This window comes from Seriola lalandi, unplaced genomic scaffold (assembly GCF_002814215.2).
Source record: "Seriola lalandi dorsalis isolate HSWRI2012SDOR001 ecotype SW California unplaced genomic scaffold, Sedor1 jcf7180002054901, whole genome shotgun sequence".
Lineage (NCBI taxonomy): Eukaryota > Metazoa > Chordata > Actinopteri > Carangiformes > Carangidae > Seriola > Seriola lalandi.
The window spans coordinates 58,446-78,770 of NW_019525453.1; the positions used below are offsets into that span (position 1 = coordinate 58,446).

Consider the following 20,325-nt stretch of genomic DNA (forward strand, 5'->3'; position numbering starts at 1 on the left):
GCTCTGTCAACGCTGCTCGGAATCCCTCTCTCTCTCATATATACACACACACACACACACACACACACACAAACACACACACAAACACACACTACTTTCAGACAGGCCCAGACGGACACTTAAACTGCAGATAAGAGTTACATGCACTTACACATGTACTCTCTCTCTGTCTCTCCCCTGCCCCACCCACTCCTCTCTCTGCCTCCGTCTCCTCCACACCCAAGCAGCATCTCATCTCCTACCTCAGGAGAGCCCGCACAGACAGTCACCTGATACTGTGTCTGAAATTGTGATGAATATTGGACACACACCACCTGTCTCGACACCATCTGAATGCCTCTGTAAGTGAGTCTCTGTGTGTGTTAGTTTGCATGTGTCTGTTCAGGTTTACAAATGAGTCAATTTTAAGGATGTGTGTGTGTGTGTCTCAAAGTTGGACAGTGTTAGTAGCGAGTCCGAGTTGGCCCTGGAGACGCCGCAACATCCTGTGTGTCAGCTACAGGCGTGCAAATGTGTGGGTTACATTTCAACAGTTACACGTGTGTGTACTTTCGTGCGTGAATGTGTGACACAGACAGTGTTAGCATGTAAGCGTTAATGTCACAACGTCAGTATAATCGATTTGGTGAAGTACATGTGTATGTATATGTGTGTGAATGTCCAGTTGTAGCTTAGCTTTGGTTCTCCCCACATGACTCACAGCTAAGCACGGAGCTGTAATAAGAGAGAAACTCAGTATGCAAAAAGCTGGGTGGCTGGTGTTTTGGTCAAGTCTTTCCAAAGCCAAAAACTGAAGAGGACAACCATCAAGAATGGATTAAAATTGTGTGTGTTCATTTTCTTAACCCCAATGGGCAATTGTTAGCATGTGTAGCTATCTATTTTACTGATCACAGTAGTAACCAAGCTGCACTTCCAAGCCGTAAGAACACAAAATTAACTAACTACATTAGTAATGTTCAGGTTACAGTATATATTTAAAAAAAAGCCTTGTTCATGGCTACCACATCCACTGTAGTATTTGTTATAAAGTAGTCTCAGGAAACGCAATATGTTTGAGCTTAGCAGTCACCACTATCGTTAGTGAAAAATGCATCTACAAAACAAAAAAATTGTATTTTTTGTCATTTTGTGACAGCGCATCAGTTTGAAATATTGCAGGAAGTAATGGAACAAGAGGAGCTGCCACAGTGAGCTGCTGGATGAAGAGCTGCAGGCGATAAACTGCACACCTCCAACTTCTAAGGCAGGTAACCAATTCCTTTCACTGTGCCCTGCTGTTTGCAGACTCATGCTAAAATAGCAAAAACAAAACTAAGTGGTGTGGGGCTTAGCAAACAGTTAGCTAATATGCACTAGTGATGAGACAGGGTAACCGTGAGTGAAACTAAAATGTGGCAGGAGCAGCAGTGCGAGTTTAGAGCAAAGTCCTTTTTTGTTAGTTTGTGTAAAAAAAAATGCATCTATGTCTTGATGTGGATGACTTAGAGGTGTGTGTATATGATTTGTGTATGTGTGTATATGGATGTTAAACAGAGACATGTGTCACTGGTAAAAGCTGTGGTGTTATCTGGAGCAGCAGGAAGAAGCGAGGCGTGAAAACACAGCTGACACCCGGCTGAACTTTACTGAACTTCACCGAGAAGTGACACCACCTTCACCCGTACACAACAAAGTTTGAGCACTGTAGCCACAGCGCTGAACCAGTGACACGCCGCAACCTGGACGCAACGTCCTTGGAGAGGGTGCAGCCACAGAAACATGAGTGGAAACAGCATCTTACTGTAACGCTGTTGCTGTTTTCCGGAGCTTGGTGTGTGGTGTAGATTGCCAACTAATACAGAGGTGGGCTGGTTTTTTTTTTGTTGTTTATGGGCAAATGTGAAAACTTATGTGTGTTTCAATCCCGTTAGCTTTTAATTTTAATTTTTTTACACGAGAGCTGATGGAGAAAAAGAGGAACGGTAAGATCAGAGGACAAGATGAGGTAGAGATAAAAGATAATATGTGCACATCTGTATGTCATCAGAGTGTTTCATTTGTCACTTGCAGAGAAATGTAAGATTTTTTCTAGTTTTATCTGGCAGCAGAAATGTGACATGGATTTAGGCATTCAGCTGTTGAATTTTTTTTTTTAAGACTCTACATGACAATCTGTGACACAAAGGTTATCTACCGGCCAGAAGGAATGTCGACTTTAGTCTGTGAGTCATCAATCATGTCAAGAGGGATTATATTCAAGTCCTCAACACTGGACTTGATTTTTTGACAATAAAGGCTTATGGCTGATTTCCCGCCGACAACAGAGCTACATTAGTCCTTCAAGTCCTACGGCTCTTTTGCTTTTACTTCTCAGAAACAGCACTGTTTGGCAAATGAGTGCTTTTGTCTATTCTGTACCATTAGAAACAGTGTTACTCTCAATTTGGTATTTTCTAAGCAGTGCTCTTGTAGACAAAACCAAATTAATTCCTTTTTGTAAGAAACGTCCCTCTTGCTTTGTAAATAAAGAAAATTACACACTTTTAAAGCAAGAAGAATTTCCATATCATTAAAAGGCAATGTTGATCTTTAACTTAAATTTGATTAACTGGTTGAAGTTTTCTTCACTGATGTATTTACAACTAAGTGGATCAGATTTTATAGGCAAACTTAACTGGTTCAGGAGGCTACATTTTTGTGATATTAACAGACATATTATCTCTCCTCCTTTTGACCCTGCTGTAAACCTCCCTCTAATTATGCAGTAGCTGCGTCATCTGCATTACGAAAACAGAGAAGTAAAAATAAAACTGTGTTTATCTCACCACTGGCAACAGCTCGAAGCTTCTTGAGCAATTTGACATGGGAGTCTGGCTTGATGGTGGTGGTGACGTAAGGCTCACAGCCTGCAGCATCCAGCAGGGTGTAATAGTAGAGCAGGCGACCCAGGTCGGTTCCCTCCACAGTTGGCAGAACATACTTGGTCATGTGGCTGTAAAAGGCCTGAGGGTTACCCTTCAAAGTGTGAAACAGACCTAGGGACTCGCTCCGGGACTCAATATCCTTGGTGGAAAGACTGGAGGAAGAGGAGGGAGGAAAGGGGAAGAGGAGAAAAACAAAACCATGAGTGTCTGTAAATGAATATATTTGACAATTTCACTTGGAAAGTAATAATCCATAAAGTTTTCATACCAATAAATACACACAAAAATTATCCAGCCTATCCAAGTTCAAAGCTTTCAAAGCTTTTTTTTTTTTTTTTTTTTTTACATTTGCTGTTGTAAACACCTGCTGTCTGAGATATGTCTTCTCCATAGAAAACACCCATTGGATTACAGGATGTGAAACACTTTTAAGTTTCTGGCATCTGAAACAGCGGCTTGTTTGATAAAAACATATGAAGATCTAAGTTGTTCACATAAGCAGCAATAGCCACCATGCCTAAAAAAGATTAGACAAAACAGCAATACTGACAGAAACCCAAATTCCATCAACAGAGAAATCAAAGGAAGAAGACAACCAGCTCTGGAGACTGTTTGGTTGCAAAGGAAAAACAACACGGCAATCTGTGGGCTTATCACTAAAGTTACACTCATAGAGGATTTCATAGATTACTACTGAGAGTACACTGAAGAACTTGGTCAGCTCTGAAATAAAAAGGGGCAAAACTAGGACAGAAAGAAAGACAGAGAGGCAGAGAGAGAAAGATAGAGAGGAAGAAAGGAAGGCAGTAAAGATGAGGGTGAAATGCTGAGTTCATAGAGTGGAAAAAAAAACTGTGTGGATATCTATCCAGTGATTTGTTCAAGTTGTGTACAACTAATGCGCTCCTTTCCTTTTCAAAAAACATGTTTTGCCACAGAACTAAAAGTCAACAGCAGCAGGTGGCCTGGAGAATGAGAGGACAAGTGAAAAGAACACAAGCAAAACACCAGAGAGGAGAGGAAAAAAAAAATCTCAGAGAGCCACAAACAAAAGTTAAACAAGGAGAGATACAAAGAATGAAAAGGCAAAGGGGAAGTAAAGCTAGTTGCTGGCAGTCACCAAGGTGCTTTGAGTAATCTGTGGCTGGCTGTCTGCGAGCGTGTTAGTGTGAGTGCAAGTCTGTTTATCTGTCAGAACGGGACAACATCAAAGAGGACAATGTTTCCTCTGGGCTCTCCGTCAGAGCTGGCTGGGAGGCTTTCGCTAATGAAAAAAATATAGACAGTGGCAGCAGTGCAGCAGCTCACAATAAGCTCAATAATGCAAATAACACTAATCATCCAAACAACAGGGGCTCTAATAAGAATGGAGTCAACAGAACAACTCCAAGTTAAGATTCTCTCAGTCACTTTCCCGCTTGTCTTTTTCCTAAGTGCACAAACAAACAGGCGGCTTGAGACGCCAATCGATGTTTCTGATGTTTCACTTTTTACTCCCATCAGCTCTAAAGTGACTCAAAAGGCAAGAGTACAATGGCAAGTGAAGAAACAACTTGTCCAACTAGGACTGTTTGAGGGGGGTTATGAGTTTTCCTTGGCAAGTGCACACAGGCGTGAATATAGACAGCTATGAGCAGCAGTTTGTGCCCAGTGCTCATGGCAGGCTCTGATTTAGCTGAGTGTGTCACTGTAGCTCTTCAAAGCCAGACCGTCATCGTCTCTCAGTGTTTCGTCCCAATCCACTGACAAAAGGTGTTCAGTGCCTCTCTTTGCTCAGGATGTGAAAACCTCCTATCTTCTTTCTCCACAGCTTTAAGCATCTTTTTGTTCAGCATCTCTGTCCCGGATAGTTTTATTACCACTCTACTACATGGATGCTTTGTTACTGCTGCTCGCTCAGTGGTATTTCTCTCTGTACACAACACAGTTTCCCAGCCCATCTCGGTAGTGTTTATGTGGCTGTAATATCAGGAGCTTCTCATTACAATCTTCTCTTGTTTGTTTCAAAAGCCGGAGCGAGGAACAGATTTAATCCGGTTGAGTATTCCTCATTCTCTTAGCTGTTCCTCTCCTCTCTCATCCTCTCTTCTTCCCCATCTAACATTACCATATTTTGTTTGTTGTCTCTTCCACCATGTGTTACAAAAATAGGCTCCTAATATTCTTAAATTCAGAGGCATATTTAATTACCTTGGTAATCAGACATCCAGAATTAAACTCTAGGGGAGCTTTGGTGGAGTAGTGATGATTATTCAGCACATCATTGTTGTCTGGATTTATGCAAGCTGTAATTTTTATTTATTTTTTTAACGATCTATGTTGCTAATTTGTTTACAAATTACGCTCCAGCAGGGGGTTGTAAAAGTGCGTTTGTACTGTAGAGTTTAGTATGGAACCACTGCAGATGGAAATTTTCTGCACAGCTGATTCACTTTTTCATTGTAAGGCAATTCTGCTGTCACACTTTTACACACACACACACACACACACACACACACACACACACACACACACACACACACACACAATATAATATTGACATTAATATTGTTAACTATGATTTGTGCAATTGCATTCACACATGAAACATGAATAATGGATCATTTAAACATTAGGAACATCGTACATATTATTTTAAACCTGCAATAACTGAGTTTTTAGCCATTTGGGGAAAGAAGCTGTGACCTCAAATATTTGAGCCTTTTTTGCTGAATGGAGAAACTATGTCACTGAGAGCAGTGAGAGTGAACGAAAACAGTAAAGCGGCAGGCCGTAAAACCCAAAACAATGAACTAAAAGTCACTGTGAAGCTAATGAGTGGGTCTTTGGGTGCTTGCAAAGTGGGGTGATATTTCCCTGGGGGTCATCGCCAAGAGCTACTGCTTTCACATTACACCCACTGTTAAAAACATTGTTTATAGCAGTCGTGATGATGTTAACACTGCCAAAATCACATTTTGAGTACTTGTCAACATTAAAAAGGACTGATGCTACATCTACACAAGTAGCTCCGTCTGGTTGCACCATGGTAATGCTGGTTTAATTTAGCATCTTAGCATGCTAATACTTTCTCATTAGCATTAAAGACAAATACAGCTACAGAGGCTCAGGGGGATGCCATTAGTTCTGCAGGTATTTGGACATAAACAACTGTACTGAACTGGTGTTTTGAGAAATATGGTGTACCAAATGACCGACTGCCTGATATTAACATCCCTAGACCCTTCTGCTAGCGTGGCTAAAAATATATTTATATGTGTTCCATTTCAGACAAGAAATGAATTTTCATATGAAACATACTATATGTAATTTCCAAAAACACTATCACACACAGACCAGGGAGAGACTGAGGTGGTGAAGAGAAAAAGCAACATAGCCATTCAACAGTGGTATGGGGCGGTTAGAAAATATGGGTTACATGGACCGACTGCTTTGTTTCAGTTCTGTCAGAAATACTGTTTTTCCTACAACTGAGAGCATCACTCAACCAAAGGTTATGTGGTTTTATTTATCAGTCCAGGTCCTGCTCTCTGTGGTTCTCCACTATAACTCCAAGAAACATGCTTACAGTCGTGCTCTAGGTCACGGTCATGCTCAGGGCTCAAACCTTGCAGAGTTTCTGTAGCACATCAATAAATCCCTAAACAGCAGAACCAGCAGCATCAAACAACTGCAGATGAACACACACTGTACTGTACCAAACCTTAACAACAGCGTAAGGAGGGAAGCTCATCAGCATGCTCAAATCACACTCAAATGAGCAAACAGCAAGACACATGCTTGCTGTAATATTTCAGATAATTGTTGTATGGCTAGAACAGTATGATGCAAACGAGAGCATGTGTTTTCACTCAGGTGACAGCTAGGCAGCGCGTCGCATGTCGACATCCTCATGCATACATCAAAACAAAGAGTCTCATTTATAGAATTGACCTGAAATTGTCAATTTACAATCACTTTGTAATAAGTATGCAACATGACATTGAAGAATAAACCTATTGAGAAAGAAAATAGCTAAGGTGAAACTGCAGTGACAGAGAGAGGAGGGGGAACTTTGCTGTGGCAGGGGTGACTGCAGTTCACAGTTTTCTTATTATGTTATATACAGTATATCATATATTCCAAGTATTGATATAATTTGCACATTTTGCCACAAGGTCCCTGAAAGGTGAGAGTGGGAAGTGCCTGGTGTACGCAGAGAAAAGTAGAAATAAGGTTCAAATAAACTGGATGACTAGTATTTGGATTCTGGCATTGCAAGAATAACACTTCCTATTGATCTAGGACATTATCAGCCAGGAGCAGAAAAGTTCTAATCAACCTGCAGTGTTACAGATTATACGCTCATATCTTTTTGGCACCCTTGGAGCCAAACAGTTAGGACTGCGTAGTTTGTAACACTGCCAATGTTCAATATAATTCAAACCTTAATTTGCCAGATGAGGTCACCAGATGTGCAACTCGAAGGAGCTGGTACAAAATTCAAAAGCGTCCTCTCCGTCTCTGATGATTCCTCATTAGGCTCAAAGCAAAACACATCTTAAGATGAATCAGAGGGGAAGGTGCCACAAAAGACTATTTATTTCTCATCATGGGCAAACTAGTGATTTGCAGAAAAGGCAGCACAAGTGGTCAGCAACAGCTGGCAGCAGGTAGGAACTGAAATGAGCTTGGAGCTGTGTTGTTTGAAATGTCAAACCTCATGTTTTTGTGTATTATCTGTCAACTGATGTGGAACACATTATCAGTGTGCGCCGCCTGGAGTAATCCAAAGTTTATCCATTCAACCAAAATAAATCAACAACAAGCCCAGCAAGACGAGCTGGTAACAGTGATGTTACATACAAGCTGTGTCAAATGGTGATATTTTGCCGGGACCATTTCATCTCGCAATACAGTAGGTATCCTGATTTTCTGTCTACCTGTATTATTGAATGAGTTTGAAGCAGGTAAAGCAAAACTAAATATACAAAAAATGAATCTGGACGGTTTGGTTGAGCAACATACAACACTGGAAGCTTAAAGAAAACAGAAAACAAGGAAGTGAAATGGCAGGTGACTTCTGAGAGCACATGAACACCCCTCTTTCAGACAGGTCATATAAATGGTTTAATAGCTGTCATTAAATTGTCAAAAGAAACAGGCTGAAATTCATGTTCCCACAGGGCTCCAGTGTACATCTACAAAGACCTACATGCACAGAGAGAACAGTTGATGATGGCGGCGTTTAGCAGGCCATTGATTCCTCTAAAGCGTTTGTTCTGTGTTAATAGGACTGTCTCAGGGACACTCTAGCTCTATCATCCATCTCTTCTTCCTCCATCTATCTGGTCCTCCCTTCCTGCACACACTGATTCTTTACCTAATGACCTTTCTCTCCATCCTGTGTGTTTGTAATACTTAACAGTGAAGGCTCAGTAGCTCTGTATTCATTTTAGCTGAAATACATTTATGCATTTTACCCTTTGACCATATTATTTCCATATCTACTTATTTTCCAAGTGCTTCAGTAGCATCAGAATTTAGGTATCCACAGGTTAAACTTGTGTGCTAACAGTTTCCCTGCAGGGATCAATAAAAGCCTAAATTCCATCTTGCACCCACGCTTCTGTCTGTATGCATTTTTTTTTTTAGGTTCTCTGCAATGTGCTCTATTTATGTCAGTGCTCGCGTCCATCCATGTGTTAAATCAATATGCATTTTACAGATGCTTCAAATCAAGATTATAGTATGAATATTCTTCACGCATGTGTCATGATCTTGAGATTTTGGTAGAAAAACTCTACCTCTCTCTCTTTCTGTCTCACTCACACACACACACACACACACACACACACACACACACACACACACACAGCAAGTGTGGTAGGGTTTTAAAAGGTATAGGTTGTAATTTATCGTTAAATGGAGTCCATAAACTATTTCCTTATATCAGAATGTGACAGTAGGGATATTTATCACAAATCCACATGTGTGCACGCAAACACACGCACGCACACACACATATCTCGACTCTGCTGAAAAGGCATTCTATTAAAACAAGGAAAGGTGCAGAGCTAGTCAGATCCCCAGCTATGAAGTCAGAGAGCAAATAAATTATGGAAATAGACTCTGACACACTCACGTCCTCTCTCTCTCTCCCTCTCTCTCTCTCCCTCTCTAAAACACAAACACACACATAAACACATACGCATTCAAAACACGGGGTAGGCTTTTTATGTCGGTGGGTTTTGTTAAAACTCAGGGACTGGTGCTACTTAAATTAACTTTTTTTTTTTTCATTTCACTTTTTCAGGATTTTAAATACAGGGACAAGGAACAAGTGCGTGCACAAACAAAACTCAACAGACATGGGAATACATAAACACACATGCACCATTCATGTTTCTTTATCAAAACACAAATACATTTTTTAGGGGTCTTTCAAATGCACACTGACAGACTAAATGTTTCGAACTAATGAGATGACAAAAGTGATGTGAGCTAACAAACACAGATGAGTAAAATGAGATTAAAATGCTGAGGGAGAGTTTATGTGATGGTGTTTGTATTTGTGTGTTTGAGTGTGTGTGTGCAGGTACCCGCTATCTGTAAAGAGGAACTCCAGGTGAGTCATGTAGACCTCCCACAGAGGAACACTGTAGCGCTTAGCCAGAGACAGAGCGATTCTGTACACACTGTCATCCAGTGTCCTAAACCCATACGGAAACACAAGCAGAGAGGAGGAAAATAATGATGAGATTTCACTGCATTTGAAGAAGAAAGGACCCTCACTCCCACTCATGTGGTCCTAAGCAAATAAAACACACCATACTAACTATAGTATTAGAAATGATCATATTTAACTACAACTGTGTATACATAATTTGAGGAAATAGTATTGACAGCATATTCCTCTGAGTCCCTCCCCTGCTTACTCTGTGAGGCCAAGGATGGTCTCCTTCTTGTAGTCGGAGTCGGAGCTGAAGCGCTGGACATCCACACCGCGGCCCAGCCCCTGTAACACCTGCGCCTGGGTGAAATCTGTGAGACGCTCGTTGTAAACACGCAGCTGGCTGATCAACTTCTGCAGCTCCTCTGGCCAACCCGAATATGCAGACACATGCTGTGTGACCAATCGAATCAGCTCCTTTGGGTCGGCCTGTGAAGAGGGGAATAATTTTCACGTTTACACACAAACAGCTGCTGAATGTGTTATTTCATGCTAGTGGCTTCACAGAGTAAAAAGGATATTGGATGGATATTGTGCTAAAAGCAAAATTTGGTAATCCTGAGAATTATTATCATGCCTACTCGTCTGAATAAAAGCAAATAAAAATTGGACTGCCAGATCTCTGCCCCTTTGCTGTAGGAAAATAAATATGATGGCTACTCATTTGAAGACTTAAAGGACAAGTGTGTAGGATTTAGTGGTTGCAGATTGAAACCCCTCACCCCTCCCTTTCCAAGCACCTCCGAGAATCTACAGTGGTTTTCAGGTAATGTAAGAATGTGAAAGGATGTCTCTAAAGCCAGTGTTTGATTTGTGCCTTCTGGGCTACTGTAGAAACAGTACGGCACAACAGGGTGAGCTTTATGGACGAGGGTCCGTTGCCTATGTAGATACGAAAGGCTCATTGTTGCTCCACTACTGTAAGCACAGTGTAAGCTTAACAATGGGCCACACTTTGAATCTATTTGCCACCTCATATATTTGCTCCAGTCCATTACACTGAAGCCTCCAAATTCATTTTTTGGTTAAATGAAAAAATGATTTTCACAAATTTTATACAGGATGATAAAAAACAACAACAAGGTTGAATTTATAATATTAGCCATATGATGGAGGCGGCTTTCAGTTTACCACTTTCTACTGATGCTATTGTGCTACTGGTATGGTACCAGTGCCTTATATCTTTACGATTTCTTGTTAAATTAAAAAAAAACAAAAAAAAAAGATAAACAAAATACCTATGCCTAAAGACTGTATCTGGAGTTTGATTTCAAATTCAACAAATGAAAAATGAAACCCTTCCTCTTCAGGAAAAAATAATGACAGTAGCCAAATATCTACAGTGCATTCGGAAAGTGTTCAGACCCCTTCATTTTTTTTTCTTTTTATATTTTGTTGCTATCTTATGATCAAATTGAAAGAATATACTTTTTCCCTCACCAAGCTACACTCAATATCCCATAATGACAAAGTGAAAACTCAATTTTTGATTTCTCTTGCAAGTTTTTGTTGTATTACTCTACATCCTGTTTACCTGGTATATTACCTTCTAATACCAATAATGCTAATATTCACCAATGAGAACAAGAGAAACTTATGCCCCAAATTCGCTCCTCTTCTCTTATCTCTTTATCCCTAATTTGCTTTCAAATACTGGATACAGCACTAAGCCAGGTTTGACCAAATGCAACTGCCCTTAAGGCTTATCACTTAACTATGTCACACACTGAGCTTCAAACACCCTGCACTGCCTGATATATAAAACTTCACAGGTCTTCCGCCGCTCTGCCGTGACGAACTAATGAGGCAATTTTCAAAAATGGCTGTAATTTTCAAAAATCGGCAGAAAAAGGCAGGGGCACACCAACTAGCCTGGGCTTACTTCTATCTAAGTTTGCTTCCAGGTAGACACTGACAACTGCACCTGAGTTAAATCAGGCTATTCAATATGCACCCTTTTTCCTACACACCAAGAAAGTACGGGTAATTGTACCTAGAACCATAATTGCTACTGTGATTCAGGCCTATGGGGAATAAGACAGTGGATACGCATTTGTGAGAGTGTCACGCGCAGGGAACGGTAGGTAAATGTTGTATCTCTCTCATCACCTCTGTTCTAATTAAATGAGCTCCTGAATTTGGTTTTTGGCATCTTATATGCTGTCGCCCAGCAGGATGAGATGGTTTATTTGTTGATCTTATTTGCATAAGGTAATTATGGCTGCTGGAAATGTGTGAGCTTGAAAACAGAGGTGTGTGTGTGTGTCTGTCTCTGTATGTCTCCCTACTCTCAGCATGTGTGTGCGTCGTTAGATGTGGCCATACTGGCAGTCATGGTGGCAGATTCACAGTTCAAAAGCAGGACAGGGAGGGAGAGTGAGGAGAAGAGATAGAGAAGAGAGAGTATTAAAAGTGTAGAAAGTATAGAAGTGGGGGGGGGGTGTGGCATGAAGAAAGTAATGGAGAGGAGAGGGAAGGAAAAAAAAGGAGGATTGTATTTGATAACGCTGGCACCATTTTGGACACCATTTTCAGACGAGGAAGAATGACACAAAAGGGAGAACACTGAGAGAGAGAAGAAAGTCTGTTGGAGCTGTGATGGACAGGCCTGTGTTTGAAGAACTTTATTGAAATAAGGCTTTCATGATGAAATACTGTTTGCGTTCTCTGTCTCACTCTCTCTGTCATTCATCTGCAGTACTTTGTCCTTCTGGCTATCTGGATTATATCCTTCCTTACCGCTACATACACTCATTTTTCTTGCAACTCACAAATTATTTAACCCCTTCCTTCATTACTTAGGAATCTCTAGAATCCCTTTTCTTTCTAATAAGTATTCTTTGCAATCCCAATTGTCTGCAAATTAAGCACAGACAACACTCATTCCTAATTTTTTCTTCATCTTATCTAATTACTTGCTTATTGAAATTCAAAGCGTCTTAAAAAGACACTTCTTGTATTTCTTCAAAGAGAAGAATGTATAAACTGTATGTAAAGTATAATTGCATAAGGGAGTGTGTGATGTTACACAGCTGGGAGGAAGCCAACTCTCTCAAACTCCCCCTTCAGCTATTCCACTGCTGCCACAGGCTCTTCTCTCTTTGCTCCCCTCCTTCCTGTGATGCCTCCCATGAGGGAACAGTGTAAAAATAAAAAGTCTGCGTCTTGGTCTCAAATAAGTTCAGCCACACTTGCTCTCTCATTTTCAGTCTTAATTTCCCATGTTATTATATTTCAGTATCTGCACCCATCAAAAATTGTTTCGCCTCTTTCCAAAGATGGCTGGTTAAATATGTGAAATAAATATTGTCAGAGTAACTCTTTGAAGCCAGTCAATTTATTATTGTGATTAACTTAATTATATCAAACAGTATTGTTGTCCCTTTTACCACTGTTCCATCTGCGTAAGTGGGCACTATGCAAAACTGCTAGGGTTTTCCGTAAGCACCGGCCGGCGGCCAAACAGCCGGACATTTAAGCATATAGAGCGGCCTTTAATCACGTCGGTTTGTTTTTGAGAGGAGAAGATATCTGCGGAACAGCTTTTAAATAACCGCATATTTCCCCAAAACTCTGCATTTAGTTTGAACCTGCATAAATGTGAACATGTAGAATGCGATATTGTAGTCTGCTCTGTCCACAGTCAAAAGCACAGCACGCTAGCTCAGCAGCTAACAGCTCATTGTTACAAACAGGCTAAAGAGAAAGCAGTCTGTATGTATGTACAGTAGGCCAAGTTTACCATCTTTACTTTAAATAAAATAAATGTAGAAAGACTACAGCCTTACGTATATGTGATAGACACCTTCTCCTTTGGGAACCATAAGTGTAATGTACAAAAATTTAAAGGCAACAAATGTCCAATAACTGCAGAGATAATTCAGTCTGGACCAAACTGGACCAAAAGAAAGGCAATGAGCCAAACCTAGTGTGGCAAAAAAAGAATATGGCTCCCTATGTTTCTATCAGTCTGGCAGTCCAAAAATGTAAGAAGCCCTCATCTAATTCATATTCACTACAAGGGTATACGATCAAAATTGTTTTAATTTGTTTTAATTTATACAAACTACCCCCAGAATTGGTCTGGGTGTTAACGGATTAGAGATTGCTAAATTTCCATTGTAATATTATTCTCTGCAAGTTATGAGATCCTCAATGCCACACACACACAAACACACACACACACACACACACACACACACACACACACACACACACACACACACACACACACACACACGCACACATGCATACACATATACACAAACCTGTTAAGCCTAACCTAGTTTTTAATAACATTCTGTCACATTGAAGATATAAAGAAACAGTCATGCCTTTGCTCTCCACAGAGTAAGATAGTAATGATCTTAATGAGCTGTGTTTATGTCCTGCATAATACTTAGTTATACAGTCAGTGGCCTCATTAGCACTAATTCAGCAAATGGTGTATACAGTATGTGCACATAATTAGGAGGAATGCACAGGGGAGAGAAATCAGGCACCATTTTTAAAGGAATAATCACCATCATAAACAGGATCGGCTGCACTGTGGGTCATAACACACCATGAAGGGGACTGATCACAGGCAAGACACAAGCCAAGAAGACTGCAAAGATACAAACAAGAGGAGCAGGAGTAACTTAGCACTGTCAAACCAGTGCATCTAATCAAAGGTTCAGAGACTACTTGTCTCGAACATTCCCAGTTAACTGCAACAGTGCATTTAGAGTGCATATTTGTCTAATAGGGGCCTTTCTGCAGCTACTCCACTCTGCAGGACTCCCATGGGTAAAATATAGACTGCTAATGATTGTGGTACAAGGGTGCAATTTGTACAAGTGCACAATTTGTACAAAAAGAGGAAAGCGAAGTCATTGGATGTGTGGTGCTTTTCTATGATGGGAAATTCATACAGTCTAACTCATTATTCCAGTCAATTCAACAACAGGGAGCTGGCTCATTGGTGAAGCACTTTCAAGGTCAGCTCCGGTAGCTCGAATCCTGTTGTGGCCATGAATTGAAAAGGCATCTGCGATGACCGCAGGCATTACAGAATGTCTCTAGATGTAAGCAAAGTGCTGTTTTATCAAGTCATCTCGCTGCTATTAGGAAAACACTTTTATCTTCGCTACCAATACAACTTCAATCGACTGAGTGTTTTGGTAAGCTTGTGTGATTTATTTTTCCAGTTTGAAAAACTTAACATTCTGTCCACACTGTTATAGCGCCATCAGGTAGAATAAAAAACAAATATATATCCTTAATGAAGGTGAAAATATTCTTTACAAATCACTGACTCCATCTGAATATGTGAATTGGAGGTAAAGCACCTAACAATGATTTGTGGTCTTTAATTATAAAGCTAAATGTTGTAATGAGATAATCAGAGAGCTAAGCAGTTTTTCTGCATGATAAACTCTAAAGTCATGCTGTGTGTCTATACTACAATTGTGTATACTATAAATGTATGTTTGTGTGTGTAGCACAAATGTGACTGATCAATACTCGACTGCAGGCAAAGATAAATGGTTGAGTGAAAAACCTCAATCTCTTTACTCAGCACATTGCAGCACAGCGGCTGCACATTCACAGCTACAATTATGCTAAGCACAAGCATTCTCACACACTCACACACACAATCAGGGGAAAAACTCACACATTAAAACATCGCCAAGAACAGGCAAACAGACCTTAACACTTACATAAACACGGGCTATTGTGCAATCTCGTGTAAACAGCACCAGCAGAACAATTACGGTAAAGATCTCCTCTATTTCACATACGAGCACTTTAGCCGGTATAATGAAAACTTCCAGTGCGAGCAAGTGGAAAGGGGCTCATTATGCCTTAGGGAATAATGGAAACCCAGCCTCCATGTCACCGAGCCCGGTGCTGCTCCAACATGCCTGGGAGATGTAATCAGATGGGAAAGTAACAGTTAAAGATCTTGAAAGCCAATAGTGGGCAACAAAATCGTCAAGAAGCAGTGGGCTGTACGTCGTAGAGACCTTTGTGCTGAGTAACTGAACACAGTTAAACTAGGGACTAGAGTTGAAAAAAAAATTAAAATGTGAACAGACTGTGACACTGGTGTATTTGCCAGCAGTCAGAACAAACATACTAAAGGTGTCTAAAACACAGTATTCAAGGGTATGAAGTTGAAGTAGGGTGAGAGAGGTGAGTATAAATTACATAATTCCACTACGCATTGGTTATTGAAACACTGTTCTCATAAAGGGAAATGCTGGTATCTGGGGACATGGCGACATTGCACCAAGTCCAACAGGTCGACTCGCCCCTTTCTCTCTCTCTCGCTCCTTCTCGGACACCCTGAGCGGTGACAGTATGATAACAAATACATTTTATGGCTATCTTAAAACTAAACAGAATTGTCATCATAAACAAAACATTACTTATTTACATTTAATAATCATATCATTCACCATATCCATATTCTCGATGACTGTCCCTTTAGGTCCCTGTCAGTGCCGAAAGCAGCAGGCTAAGAAACCAAACTAAGTCACGTGTTGTATCTGTCTGTCTATTGATGTTCTCCGCTCTGTTTAATCATCGCCTGGCACCTACAACAAACAGCACTTTAATGACCCTCAGCTGATTGGAGCGTGCATGTGCGAGCGCGTAAATGTTGCAAGCATCGTTTATATGCGGGTTATGCCAACTTGAAACTATGGCAGGGCAGATCTAATTTAATATAAATTGAACACTACAAATAATAATAATAATAATAATAATAATAATAACAACTCAATATATTGATGGGAAAACAAGGCAAATTTCATCTTGACATTGGCAAAGGCACAAGCTGTGATCTTGGTGATCGTCGTCCATCGGCACAACCCTTATGGAGTTCAGAGATGACAGGTCATCCACTCTAAAGTAATTAAAAGAGCTGGATGGTTAAACAACACCCTGGAATGTAAATTGCATATGTGCCCGACTAATGTGAAAATCTGGCTGTTCAGGGTTTTCTGTACTCCCCTGTTTACCTCTCATTTATGGTGTAACATTTATGGTGATGCAATGAGAATGTTAATATATATGATAAAGTTTTAGAGTTAGCAGAAATGTCAAGAAGTGATAAGAAATCGTACGTGTAAGTGTATGTTCTGATTAGGTAATTAACAGCATAACTGATGCAGTGGTAAATCCTCCCAAAAGGTCATAAGTTTACACCATACTTATGAGATGTGGCATCAATGCGTGGGTGGATGATGATGAATTTCATTATATGTGACAGATATGAATATGCATGTACAATATGGATTTGATTAATTGTTTCCTTCACCTGAAGTTCTTTTTACAGGCAGCTTCAGGTCCAAAACCTCTACATCTACAGAACAGTGAAGAAACTGTCTCCTGATTGAGGCCTTAAAAACAAATCAAACACCTCAAGCAAACCCTCAGAGACTTCTGTTCCTATTTGCAACTGAATGGCTTCAGTGGCTTGAGTGTTTGGTGTCTTACTGCTTGGGTATGAAATTATGTGATAGTGACAAGAGAATTGAAAGAGCATGAGAGTTATTGAGATACAGAGTTACTGCTATTCAAGTGGAGGGTGGGAAACACTCGGAGACAGCTCGACACACCACAGCGCACGCACACGCACACAAACACACCACCCACTGTCACGTGAAAACTGATCTAACACTCTGATGCACACGAACATGTTAGCCTGCAGCTACGCATAAAAAACACAAACAAACAAAGCAACACATAATTATATATAAAAACTATAAAAACACATGTTTAGGTATGTGACATGTTTTTCTCCTGCTAGACTCATTTGCAATGCAAAGCAAGCAAATGCACAAAATATCCTGTCATACATATCTGAAATTAAATATCACATGCTGTACAATGTGTGCCCTTAAAAGATAAGAGAGAGCGAGAGAGCTAAAGAAAGCACAAGAGAAATGTATAAAGCATGCACAGTCAAGATAGTATTGTGGATGGAGAGGCCCGAGATTCGACAAGAGCGAGACAGGCCTACGGCGGGGAAAAAAAGACTAAACAGAGCGTAGAAGGAGGGGGAACGATAGCAGAAAGAGCAACATAATGTGGACAGAAAGAAGTAAAATGGAGACACTTGAAAACAGAACTGTCATGCCGACAAAGCAATTCTTTAAACTTAACTGACAGGAAAAAAAAAAATGGAGAAAAGGAGAGGGACAAAGTGGAGGAGAGAAGAAAAGATCCCGGGTTGAAAGGTTTTCTTCCCTCTTGCTTCCATCAGTGTTCGAGTAAAAGTTGCCACTAACTCATCATTAAGAGCTGAGTGAAGGCAAGACCTGGAACACAACGATAACAAGCACTCTCTCTGGTAGAACAAGCTAAAAAGAAAAAAACTCAAAGGAAATGACAGATGAAAAAAAAAAGAAATGAACTCAAAATGAAGGTACAACTACCAAAGTGTAGAGCAGAGGAGAAAAAGCTGTATATATTTTAAGTGAATGGACTTGGGGACTGATTACTGCCATTACGACGCGATGTGTCAATGTGGGGGGATGAAGATGTCTGTGCGTGTTGTGTTGAGTTTATATACAGCGTGTGCTTTCCTGACCTTGAATGTCAGCTGGGACACACTTATCCACTTCCTCTGCTGACCTCTTTCCCTCTTTCATTCTTTTATTTCAACATTTTACCTCCCCTCCTTCCACCTGGACTAAAACCTGTGAGAGCCACAGTCCACTCAAGGAAAAGGTCAGAGCCATTTCTTCTCTTTATTCTCCACCAATCACCCTCAGACACCCCTGTTGCTACTCTTTTGCCATCACTATCCTCTTCCTTCCTCTTCTCACTTTTATATTCTGATAACTTGTTCTGTTCTTGTTGGCTTCTTTTTTCAAACTTTTTAAGAAAAGGAGCATACATTTAGTTTCCAACTGACACAGTCAAATCTCATATAATCCAAAGAGTCTAAGAGCCTTTCAATTATGCGAAATGTATGCTCTATTGGCTGCTATAATTAAGACATTGTTTAAACTTTAACACTAAAAGGATGAATGTTCAGCCCACTGTTGGCACTGTTATCTTGTCAAAAGTCATACACACCCACTTGCTCGTTTTCACTCTGCTGGTTCCTCCTGCAACCCTGTGACAGACATAAACCATGGGCGACACAGTGTTTTGCTGTGGTGCTGGTGGTCCCCGCTGAGAAATGCTCTGCTTAAAGAGCTAAAACCTGAACCAAGCTTCTTAGGTTTTCAAGAAACTTCTTCAAAAACCAATCTGCTGAAAACAGTTCAGTGTTTTGGGTTGAAGCCACAGCTTTAAACTTACCATTTTTTTTTATCTGTGTGCCAAATGCCTGCTGTTTGCAGACGAATCCTGTAACTTTTAAGTCTTGTTTTTTGGTGTTTTGGGTCATCTTTAATGTATTTCTTTATATTTGTGTTGCAAACTTGTAACTTTTGGTATTCATAAAAGCATATTATGTAGAGAACTTAAAATTTTTATCAACTGCCATGCATATCAACTACTAGTTCAAAACTTAGTATATGGCTGGACCATGTCCATGGTCAATGTGTGAAATTGAGGACATGGCTGGAAACTGTTGAGGAACTGCTCCAAAAATTCACTGCTTTCATTGGAAAGTAGCTAAAGCCTGATGGAAATTTCACTAAATGTTGTTAGATTATGTAATATGATAGTTAGGATGTTCATGATGTCACCGCATCGTATCTCCATTCTGCCTAGTGGCAGCCAGTTTCAGCCCTTTTTTTAATATAATTTTATTTTTTTGTCTCTCACACAGCGCACAGCTTCTGCCTGGGTAAGAAGCTGCTGCTACGCCTCTCTGCCACTCACTGAGCAGACAAAGAGAGACGCAAGAATCTTGCTCTCGACGCAGTACTGGCGACTTTTATGGAAAGTAGCTAAAGTTACTTGACTCAGTTAGTCAGCAACATTTGCGCTATAGGGCTGACACCGCTGCTGTAGTCCAGCCAAAGAGAATCAGCATAATATTCAATACCTCTATTCAGTCAACCACACACAGAACTGTTACTCCATGCTAACCTGGTAGAGAGTGTGGTTCTTGTCCTTGAAGCAGGGTTTGAGACGGGAGTAGATCTGGAGAGAGTAGTAGTAGGCCGCCAGCTGGAGTGACAAGGCAGAGTGACACTGTTTCTCAAAACACCTGTTGGCATCCAACACCTGCATGTATGGATGGACAAATATAAAAGGGAAAATACAAGCGATGTTATCATCATGGCATTTTAAATATTCACTGAAATGTTTGCTGTAAGAGAGAAAAAATGTGACAAATGCATTGAATGAACCTGTTTCCCTGCAATTCCAAAAAGTCCACAGATAAACCCCACAGTTAAGAATCATAAGTTTAATGTTTAATAAATCACTGGTTTAAGCAAAAAATCTCTTCTAATGGTGCTGCGTCATCCCATGCAGTTCCCATGCAGTCAGTCAGTTTGTCAGTAACATCACTTTAATCCGATTGGAGCTAACAAGCTCTCCAGGAAATATCTCTGTAATATCCACTCCAGCAGTTTAGTGTTTCACTGGCGATGCAGCAAGTGTTAAGACTCATGAGGGATTTCACTACCTCCACTTGAACACAATCTACTGCTGTTAGCAAAGGGTTTCTTTCTGTCTTGTGCTTTCATTTTCTTAGCTATCAGAGCATCAGACTGTTATTCTGACAGCTGGCAAGGAATGACATGGCAAACC

The 20,325-nt window shown here is 40.4% G+C and overlaps 1 protein-coding gene across 2 annotated transcripts in view; it reads right to left on the bottom strand.

Annotated features, from left to right (window-relative positions):
- nbas (NBAS subunit of NRZ tethering complex) overlaps positions 1-20,325 on the bottom strand; it is a 143,315-nt gene that overhangs the window by 49,648 nt on the left and 73,342 nt on the right. For both annotated transcript variants that reach the window (XM_087180396.1, XM_023430124.2), the window contains 4 exons: positions 19,657-19,794; positions 9,824-10,047; positions 9,488-9,598; positions 2,808-3,058 (listed from right to left, as the gene is read on the bottom strand). In XM_087180396.1, coding sequence (XP_087036522.1) covers positions 2,808-3,058; positions 9,488-9,598; positions 9,824-10,047; positions 19,657-19,794 — 724 coding nt within the window. The remainder of the gene's footprint in view (positions 1-2,807; positions 3,059-9,487; positions 9,599-9,823; positions 10,048-19,656; positions 19,795-20,325) is intronic.